The following is a 10,923-nucleotide window of genomic DNA, read 5'->3' as shown; positions in this document are numbered from 1 at the left end:
ATCTTTACATTTAAATCTGCTGTTAGTTTAACACCTGTTGGTCTGCAAATGCATCTTCAGGTTCCCCCTGACAGTTCCATTATCAACCTAAAAGGAAAGTCTAATTTTATATTTTTGACGAATGTAACCATTTGAATTGTCACAACTGTTGCACAGTGATAACAGAACAAATCCTCCACATTTGTGAGTGCTCAGTAGAGACGAGAGTTTAGGCCTTTTCATGTTCCATGCAACGTTGTAGGTGCAGCAGTTGCCTCTTCAGCCAGTTCTGTCAATTATGTCTACTTACAATTTGGTTGAATGACATTTTAAAGGCCCATTTCTAGTCCAAAAAGGGATTTACATGCATCAATTATATGAATTAATCACCATAAACGCAAGATTTGAAAAGGCACATGGAAAATGGGAGGTTTGGGTAATGGACAGTGACCCTACTGGAATCAAGCTGGAAAACTGCCCTCCCCGCTCAGTACCTTGGTTAAAAATATCTGCCACAGTCCGCTGCTGCCCCCTCGTGGCCAGTTTATGCCACTGTATGCATGTTCCTCTCACCATCATAGAATACATCATGAATTCTACTGTGTATCAGAGGGTGCTTGAAGAAGATGTGGAACCATCTGCAACAAAAAATTAAAGCTGAAGCGGAACTGGATACTGCAACATGACAATGACCCAAAGCATAGCAGCAAATACACCAAGGACTGGCTAAAAACTAAGAAGTGGACAGTCCTGGAATGGGCAAGTCAAAGTCCTGATGTTAATCCCATTGAGATGCTGTAGGGTGACTTGAAACGGGCTGTACATGCAAGAAAACCCTCAAACATCTCACAGCTGCAAGAATTCTGCGTTGAGGTGTGGGGAAACTTTCTTCTGATCGATGTCAGAGACTGGTAAAAGGCTACCAAAGGTGTCTCACCCAAATTACATCAGACAAAGGGGGCAACACTAGTTATTAGTTTTTTTTTCGTTTTTTTTTTTTAAATAAAAAGATAATTTTTTGTTGTTTAATTGTGATTAAGTCACTTTCTTTTCCAGACATACATAAAACTATGATTGGACATTGATATGTGAACATTTCCTAATAAAGAGCTGATTATTTAATGGGGTGTCCTAATTTTCTCACATGACTGTATGGTAAAGAACAGCACGCTGCCTCTCGGCTTATGCAGGAATGCAGGAACAAAGTTGAACCCAAATGCAGCCTACTGGCTCACCGACAAACACCATGGAGCTAAAGAAGCAGAATTTCGGAAAGAGCAGAAGCATGAAGCTGAGTTCTGAGTTGACTGCTTTGACAATGTGGGTGTCTTCGTTGTACACATAGACCACAGCCACTGTTGTCATCATGGCACCGCACAGAGCAATGGTGGTCAGGGTGATGCTCATAGTGTCTGTGAAGGAGAGGAACCCCACTGCCATGGCGACACATGGGTTCTTGTGACTGTTTGAATAGAACTCCTCTGGACACTGGTCACATTTCACAGAGCCTGCGAGAGAAAACAAAGCAAAAAGAGGAGGCATTTGACATGAGGATAGTACTAAAAATACAAAGTGAACTAGACAATGACAAGTTTTTTCTAACTCATCTCATTTAACAAATCTGCATTAGATGAATTGGTGTCACCTGTAGTGTTGCTGAACTCCCCATCAGCACAAGACAGACAGTCAAAGTAGGAGACGAGCTGTCCCTTTCTAGAGGCTTTCCGAGTCCCTGGAGAACTTTTTTAACGCGCCATGTTGTTAGCATGCGATTTAAACAAGACATTAATACAACGCCTGGGCATATTTACTCTCTGAAGACACAACACATACTTATGAATCATTTCATACCCCATTTCACCCTGGGGAAATCAACATCCGTGTACCGGCTCACTCTAAGCTTTGGATGAAGTACCAGAGACGCACCTGAACCCTTGCAACCAGAGCTCTTTTTTAAAAAAGTGTCTCCTGAATGGCGGGAGGGATTGAGCTTCTGAAGACAAGCCTTCAGACCAGGGATAGGCAAGGTCCGGACGGCCACTCCCAGCAAGCCCTTAGTGATGTTTTTGCGGGCCGGGTTGCTGAGAATGTATGAAATGATGCTCCGGGCCTCAATTTAGTGATGTTTGATGACACAAGCACCATATTTAAAAAAGCAAAAAAGCAGGATTGTGTCTGTGCTTATCATTTGGATGATACAAATGTACGGAAAGTACAATTTTAGAATAAATAAATAATTGCCTTGGCTAACCTCCACTAAGTTTACCCTGGCTAACTTGCAACAGTGTATGATTTACCAGGGGAACCTGCTGAGGGCCAAGGGTTCTGGGCAGTATAATGGTTTGGGTATCATAGACGAGGCATCACCAATAATCAGTCAAAATGGCCCTGTTTTATCACACATGTGATTTCCACCAAGCACAAGAGACACTGCTGCACACAAAGACCAGAGGGGTGACCGCTGCAGCTGTCCAAGATCCGAAATCCCAGCCGCACCCCTCGCAGCAGGGAAGGATTAATCTTGTCTATTGCAAAAACCATTGTACGAGCCCAGCAGAAAGGAACCATCTGGAAGTTGACTACAGTGAACTCTCTTAACAGATGTTAAAGGAGGTTAAACAGGAATAAAGAGTCTTATAGAGGAAGCAATTTGATTTTTGTCACAAACGATTGATGGCTGCCTCAGTGGCATTTGATATACAAAACCCACTATTAAAGCCACTGAACATAAATAAAAGGGATAACATTAAATTTTTTTTAGCATTTTAATGTGAAATATTTGTGAGATTTAAACTACATTTAAGCTACATTTTGTAATAATAATTACTACATTAAAAATTGTTATAATAATTATAATACATTGTGTTAAGAATTCTCAAGCAGTGTGTAAAGAATACAAATTATTGACAAGTTTAACATGTCAACATTTGTTTGGATAAATCTATATATCAAATAGAAAATACTTTTAATTAGTCAGTGCTGAAATTTAAAAGCTCAACATAACTGGAAAAATCTTATATTTTTAACCATATGCACAATTTTCTACACACCACCTGTCAGCTATGAGAAGACAGACACAAACAGAAAACAAAGGCAAAGAGAGACTCACTTTGAACCAGGGACCTGGACCTGGGTTCATTTTAAAACTCAAGTTCAGAAAAGGGGGTTGGTTATTTACAAGAAACAAGCCACTTATGTCCACATCACCATCCTGTGACCATCCATGGTCATCAACCCCTTCAGGATGATACCATGGTAAGCAGGTCTGCTCCTGCTCCAGCTCCAGCATCTGTGCCATCACCCAGGACAGGAGCAGCAATGTTGGCAAAGTTGGCAAAGTCTTCTATAAGAGGTGAGTGGTTGACTGGCGCATGGTTGGACTGCAAATGGGTATTTGTAATGGCCACAAAGCCCTGAGAGGATGAACTGCAATAACTGCAAAGACTGAGAGGACCTCCAAATCACACTTCCCATGAGACCTGGTGTTAGGGCTAATCATCCGGTAATTAGCAATGTGTTTGTAGTTGACTGGCACTGCAAAGGGAGAATAACTCATTTGGGAGTGTGGTTGAGGACTAAATTATGTTAGCATTTAAATGAGGTATCAGAATATTGCTTAACAAAAGTTTAAAGGTTGCAGCAAGCAAGAATCTAAGTACTACTGGAAACAGCTAAGTACTACTGGAATTTTACAGCATTTATCAGACGTCCTTATCCAGAGCAACTTACAATCAGTAGTTACAGGGACAGTCCCCCCCCTGGAGCAACTTAGAGTTAAGTTGCTCAGGGACACAATGGTAGTAAGTGGATTTGAACCTGGGTCTTCCGGTTCATTGGCGAGTGTGTTACCCACTAGGCTACTACCACCCTGTTGGCAGTAGTGTCTTGTCATAGAAATGCTGCAATGTGTGATAACAAGATTCAGTTCCTGGGAAGATTTGATGATCAGACAGATGTCAAAGGACTTCATGTGAAATGTTAATTCATTTTATTGCATTGGTAGGAAAATGCTCAATTAGATGAGCAACCATACAAAGAGAGAATCAAGATGCAGTGAAAAAAATACACACAACTGCAATTTACTCTAGACCAAAACCCACATCTGTATGTTTTAACCATGTCACCGTGACACTTTCTGTTCTCAAAATAAAAATAATAAAACAGTTTCACTTTTTTTGCTTTTTTTCGTATCAAAGCAATTATAAAAAAATAAAAAACTCACAGCTTTGAAATATTGTGTATCAGTCATTGACATATGCCTAAAAGAGAGCAAGCAGTTTGGAACAAGCAAGTCTATTTATTGCATCCAATGCAATAAATAGTTGTTCTGTGCAAAGTTGGGGCACAAACACATCTAAACATCTGTGCATAGTCATGCTTGACAAGTTCACTGTTGACATGCAACTTCCTAACGATGAATTTCAACAGAATCCATAGACCAAAGATGGCATAAATAAAAACTGATTTCTCAACATCAGTATGTACAAATAGTACAGACATAAAACACAGAAGAGAGGAAGACTGAGTAAAGATCTATTGTAAAGATCTATCAGAAAAGCCAACATCACAATTTTAGACAATTAAAAGAACAAGTGAAAGACCCAAGACAACAGTGATCTTCGTATAATTTTGTCTCTTAATGAATGCAGTTCATCTAAACAGGAAATAGATTTACAGTCAAGACACTGACCACGAGGGACACAAAGAGTGTAGCAGTGTTACGTTTAACTGAGCTGGAAGATCTAGGCCCCAATTCAAGACTTTGTCACAATATGGGGGTATATTTACACAAATATGAAGTCACCAGTGTCCTCAACTTCTTCATCAGCATAAACGCGGACCAAGGAATGTTGAAGTGCAGTCATAAAAGGGCAATAATCACAGTCTGAGAAGAAAGTAGACTTCAGGTTCTGAAGGAGGACAAGAAACGGTGGGCATAACAGAGTCATCAGTATAGAAGTTTTCCGCATATCCATAACGTAACATGGCACATGAACCTTCTGGAAGGCCCCGGCCCTCCAGACCCAGCTGGTCGAGATATCCTGCAATATAGGAACCAGTAGAGTGCCTGTTAATTGGCGGGTTCTGGGTGGAGGCTGACTTGTTCCTCAGGACCACGCCCGTAGAACACGCCATTGGCCGAGTCTTGAGCGCCTCTTGCCTTTCTCTCGCCCGGCTAGCGATGTGACGCACTCGACTCTGACTGCGTGAGGACAGGCGTCGGGTCAAAAATGGTGGTGGGTCTTCCTGATCATCTGTAATCCCAGCGGAGTTGAAAGCACAAGGGTGTTGAGATGGCTGGGATGGACGGATCGGTTCCTGCTGTTCCTCCAGCTCCAGGGAGACCAGTTTGCGTAGTTGCTCAGTTAGCGGGTCTGAAGACTGCTGCCACTGGGTCATTCCACCTCCTTTCCTTTTATCCCGCAAGGACGGGTTGATGAAACTTCGACTGAGGACTTTGTACTTGCTTTGAAAGTTGCAAGAAATGTCGTCAGATGTCAGGTCTCCCAGGCTCTTGGATTTGCAGGGGTTGGCATTCTGTTGAGGTTGGGACAGACCTTGGGAAAGGGCAGGTGGTGATTTGGGGCTTGGGTGCAAATGGGGATAAGAGCTTTTGGAGGAAAAGCAGTCATACGTCATTGAACTGTAAACATTACCACAACCAGCAACAGGAGAAGAAATCTCTCTTCCTAAGGGAGATCTTATTCTCTTGTGCCCAGAGAGATGGTTTGAAGTGGTGTGGCCATTATGGAAACATCTGGTTCTGTCTGAAATATACTGTAAGTCTTTAGTCTGTTGAGGGTCACCAAGCAAAGTCATGGTATTGTGACTGTCATGGTGCTGTGGCCGTTTGAGAGGGAAAGGATTGTATATTGTTTTGTGTGTGTGAGATGGCAGTTGTTTAGGTCTGTGAAAGGGTCCACAGGCAAGAGGGGGCTGGAAACCTGTGGGAGATGGCTGGCTAAAACTACTAGGATTATCATGAGAGTAAGCATGGTTTGTCAAGATTGTAGTAGTTTCCAGCGGGTCGCCATCTACATTAATCTCCACCTCCATCAAACTGCTACCGACAGAGTTCTGGCATAGCAGAAAGTCATCTGAGGCTTCGCTATTCATTGACGTGCAGCCATAGCCCTGTTGCAGGGGCTGCAATGACCTGTTGGAGAAATCGTGGTCTTCATGATTTCCCTCCATACAAGGGTGCCAAGGATGTGTGACCAGGTTGGTCTTCTGTTTGATGGGTGAGGACCCCAAGCTATCCATATGGACATTATCCGCATAGTTGCATGCAGATAGTGGGGACCCTGGGGACAGCACTTCCTCGTCCAGTATAGTATAGACATCTGGTTCAGTGGTTTCAGGACTAGCAAGTAGTGGCTCAGAGAATACAGGAGAGTAAGAAGCCCTACATGGGACACTTGTGTTCATAATTCTGCGGTGAGGAGTAAAGGAGTCCCTCAAAGACACATGTGAAACCTGGGTAACTCTGTAAGGGCTATGTGCTTCAAGGGTCCTTTTAAGGGGAGAGCTTGAGTTGTGTTTGTGCGAGTGAAGGCTTGGTGCTCTGTTGAAAGCAGAATTATTAGATATTGAAAACTCAGATGCTTTTGTCGGAGTACTTTGATCCACCGTAAGCTCCAACTGACCAATTAGGGCAGATATTGATCCACAGCTGTCGTGCTCATTGTCCAATGAGACAGCATCAATGAGTCTGGAGAGGGCACTGTCGTGCAGGGGAATTTGCAGGGATGAAGATGGAGAAAAACAAGCTTTGGGAGTCCCTTTTTGGGAGTTTAGGTCAGATCCAGTATTTTGTAAATCCCCAGGAAGGATTTCAGATTGCAGAGTCAAAGAATTCCCTGCTGTGTCCAGAGATCCCCGTTCCTTAATCCTGTTTTTCTCAGAGACTGTGAGGGGATTACCTGTGTTCTCTCCCCCTCCAATGACCAGGTATGAGCTCTCATCCATCTCATTAGGTTCGGAGTTCCTGAGGGCTACTGGCAAGACACGTCCATCAGTTTCGTTGGAAGCAGAAGTTTCAATGAGCAGGTCTACAGAGACAGACCTGGGGCATTCTGAGGTGACCAATCCTGTTGGGAAATAAAAAGCAGTAAATGTATTACTAACTTCTGAAGAATGTTGTGAAGTGGAACATCAAAACCAACACAAGCCAGTTGAAGCACAAAGACAAATGTGATGTGCAGTACCACCAAAAACACATAGGTGAGAGGAGGATAATGAAACTTTAGGTTCAGAAGGTAAATATTTTTGAGACAAAAAAGAATTCACTTCTCTAACAATATAAAAAAAATTACATCAGTGGAATGATGTAATACTGGAATGTTTTGGATGAGACAACCTCAGGAAGGTTTTTGGATTACCTGCCATGGTATCCTAGTCAGTTTTCTACTACAGAAAAGCACAACAGTAAAGACAGAACAAGACAAAGGCAAGTTAAAGTACTGAGGGGGGAAAGTGTATATGCACGAGTCTGTCATTCATAGGGAATGTTAGATATGCATAAATAAAAAAAAGAGCATGAAAGCTGTAAAATAATTAGAAGAAAAAAGATTCTGATTCAAATTTGTGAGGCAAGACTCACCAATAAGCGTATCAGCCCCTGGTTCAAGATGCTCCTGGACAGGGGATGTTAAGGTAAGCTGGTCCTGCAGCAGCTTCTCCACGGGCATGGAGGCAGGCCGGTGCTGAAGGGGCGCCCGGGGGCTTGTGTGGTGTTCCACCACCACTTCCGGCTCTGCTTGAGTGTCTCCGGCACTGCTCTTCCAGTCTGACACTGACTCGGACACTGGCATCTTAATCTTCTTGCGGCCCTTGGCAGGAGCGCTGGCAGTCCGACGCAGGATGTGGTCACTGAGAGAACGCTTCCGCAGCGGCAGTCCAGTATGAGCATCTACCGACGACTTTGAACTCCTGTTAAACAAACCTCTAATGCCTCTTAGCTGACGTCCCTGAGACATCATTTGACATCATTGAAAGGGAAAAAAGAAGAAAGTGTTGTAATAAACCCAAAATAAATGAATAAATAAATACTCATACAATATGAACATGCCAAGACACAAGCTGTATGAGCAGTTTGCCATTTAAATCATATAACATTGACATGGAATTACACCAAAAATATAAACTTCACATTTTTCCTAGTTTGAAAAAGGCAGTTACCAACTACACCTGGGTATGGTGGTGTTTTACATAAATCTGCCAGGGGAGGGCAGCCTATTCCTGACAAGCTTGTCCTTGAAATCTACATGATATTGTCAGCAGTACCAGACCTGCGTCAATTTCCTCTCAATTTCAAAGGACTGACAAAAACAGGTGACACACTAAACAGCACGAAACGAAGAAAATACTGAAGCAGAGGTGCAGAACACACTTATACAGTGTATTACACCACAATGACACACTGATGTACAGCCATGCATCAACATGCATCGACACTGAATACCCAGGGTACCTTATGAGCTCCTAAAAAGTGCATTATGGTATAGCTGGGGTTGAGGACTAGAGGGCTCCACTGGAAAGTAAAAAGGTTGTTGGAACTTCAATTTTACACTCTTGTGCCTTCCTTGTTCTACGTGTAAAATTTAGGTGACTTTAACACACTATAAAGATCAACAGATTATTATAGAATTTAACAATATACACATAGATGTGTTTGTTTATATTCACAATATTTCTGAGGATTAAAGGTCCCCCTCACCTTTCCATAGATATCATGGACTGTCACATGGACAAAGATGGAGGCCTCAGTCATTCCCTCAAGGTATACATGTCTGTAGCCTACAAGAAATATGGAATGGTCAAACTATTCAATTTAAATACAGTCACTTTATTTAGCTATGAAAGGCTTAGAGAGAAAAGAATGGCACGGTGTTAATACTGGACTCATTAGTTATCACAGTCAGGTGCAATCAAATCTCCAAATTTGTCATTCCCAGCGGTCTTGGTGTGCTTTAGCAAACGCCCATAGACTTTTATTACTGCATTCCCTTCATTCTCTGTGAGATACAGATGTAATGGACACAGCTGACAGAGCACTTGAGCTTCTGTTGTGACACCTGATGTATGAAAGAAGCTGAGATTTACGAGATTATAGGAAATAGCTTGCTTGTGATTGATTACGAAGGAGCAGACTTTAATAACTTGGAAGCACCTACCCCATTTATTATAGCACACTGGTGAATTCCCTAATTACCTGGCATGAGGCTGCTAAAAGCCACAGTCCTCTGGCCCACAAAATCTCGCCCAATGGGGTCATGATCCCAGACCAGGAATCGCACAAGGGCAACTTCAGGCATGTGAACAGTGAAAGTCAGAGTCTCCTCCCAGACAGGGTTAAAGCCTTTGCGAGAAGACATTGCAGCATTATTACAGCATAACGCACATCTCAAACTGAAACAAACATTCATAAGGATAAAATTCAATTGTATAACACATAAAAATTGTACACAAATGGCTGTTGAAGACCTACCATTATCATCCACTACTCTTGTCTGTTCTTTGCAGCAGTCAACTGGAATGCCGATGATTTCCACCTCAACAAAGGGGTCAATGATCTGTGAATGGATAAGGTAGACCTGGTAAGCTCCGTCATTATACATAATTCAACAAATACAACCCTAACACGAGGAGGGAAAAATATACAATGCAATTGGCAAATCTGTTGCATTGTGGGGAAATATTGCTTTTTGCAGTGCATGGTGAGTTACTGTCTCCCACCTCTCCACGGTCTCCCAGCATGGAGTCAGGTGGCTTCGGGAGCTGCTGCCCACTGATGATCTTCAGCAGAAGCTGCTTTTTTGGATATGCTGGGAGGGGGTCATCAGAGTATGGGTTGAATGAGCCTGGAGGGAAACAGCCAATCACATAATATAAATATTCACTTTTGGTTGTTGTCCTGATTGTAAGTCACTTTATATAACAGTTTAATGCAACCTTTAATTATATTGGCCTTGGCATTGTGTCATCAATGGTATGTAATATAGGATGATAGTTAAGAAACAAATTCTCAAGCAGAGAATTTCTCTATTATTCTGTTTTTGTACCAGCACACATAAGACAATAAAAAATGTAATTCCCGGAAGCTTCATGTTTCTCAAATTAATAGCATGCATCCTCACTTGGTCTGTAATTTGTGTAATATATCAGCATCCATATAAGAAAATGTTAATCTTCATATTATCCAGATTTCACATTTTATTGCAAAAAGGTTTTAACAAAAAGGCATAATGAACACCATTTACCCTCTCTAGCTTAAATATATTTAATAGAATCACTTCCATTTTCCACATAAACATTCACTCAATATAGAGATGAAAAAGGGTGATAATGCACACAGACCTTTGCACATGGGTGGAGGTTTAAGGACGTAGCCACTGCCACCGTTCACCATGAACTTCGCCCTGTTCAGCTGCATCATGCGCCCTTCCGTCTGGTAGTTCAGAGCCACTGGAGTGACCAAGGAGAGGAAAAACAGGATAATCATTCCATGATTAATTGATTCCTCTTTGACCTTTAACTAATTGAGTGATTGCCCTTTGTTATACACAGGATGAAAGGTGAGACATATTCAAATTTGTGTGAATAAAAAGGGCATACATCTCGCTGGTCGCTGGTCTCCAGCTGTCTAGAACCAACACTTCTCCTTGTTTACAGTCTAGTGGAATCCTGACTTTGGTAAGTGGAGCAATTATCATGGCCATTAGTCCTGATTGGATGAATCATTACAGAGTGAGTGGCACTGTGTGTGTGTGTGTGTGTGTGTGTGTTTGAATATGTGTGTTCGTGGCTCCAGATGGTGTACCGGGTGGAGCATATGGCAGACACGCCACCAGACGCATACACACCTACACACACATTCTCTCAGGGTCAGTGTTCTGAATGACAGGAAGAACTAGAGGCCCCTGATTGTCACAATTAATCCCT

At 42.3% G+C, this 10,923-nt stretch overlaps 1 protein-coding gene across 10 annotated transcripts in view; it reads right to left on the bottom strand.

The window, feature by feature from the left end:
- Nucleotides 1-1,108: 1,108 nt before the first annotated feature.
- Nucleotides 1,109-10,923, bottom strand: part of plch1 (phospholipase C, eta 1) — a 55,748-nt gene continuing 45,933 nt past the window's right edge. For 6 of the 10 annotated variants that reach the window (XM_028961867.1, XM_028961872.1, XM_028961870.1 and 3 more), the window contains 8 exons: nucleotides 10,339-10,446; nucleotides 9,718-9,842; nucleotides 9,470-9,554; nucleotides 9,194-9,340; nucleotides 8,699-8,778; nucleotides 8,453-8,512; nucleotides 7,583-7,949; nucleotides 3,945-7,070 (listed from right to left, as the gene is read on the bottom strand). In XM_028961867.1, coding sequence (XP_028817700.1) covers nucleotides 4,858-7,070; nucleotides 7,583-7,949; nucleotides 8,453-8,512; nucleotides 8,699-8,778; nucleotides 9,194-9,340; nucleotides 9,470-9,554; nucleotides 9,718-9,842; nucleotides 10,339-10,446 — 3,185 coding nt within the window. In that variant the 3' untranslated portion in view covers nucleotides 3,945-4,857. Of the gene's footprint in view, nucleotides 1,488-3,944; nucleotides 7,071-7,361; nucleotides 7,390-7,582; nucleotides 7,950-8,452; nucleotides 8,513-8,698; nucleotides 8,779-9,193; nucleotides 9,341-9,469; nucleotides 9,555-9,717; nucleotides 9,843-10,338; nucleotides 10,447-10,923 lie in introns of those variants that run through there. The other 4 variants (XM_028961874.1, XM_028961875.1, XM_028961876.1 and 1 more) reach the window with 4 other exon arrangements.

Source organism: Denticeps clupeoides, chromosome 19 (genome assembly GCF_900700375.1).
Source record: "Denticeps clupeoides chromosome 19, fDenClu1.1, whole genome shotgun sequence".
Lineage (NCBI taxonomy): Eukaryota > Metazoa > Chordata > Actinopteri > Clupeiformes > Denticipitidae > Denticeps > Denticeps clupeoides.
Note: the sequence above shows the minus strand (reverse complement) of the source record. Positions and strands in the feature narration are given on the sequence as shown.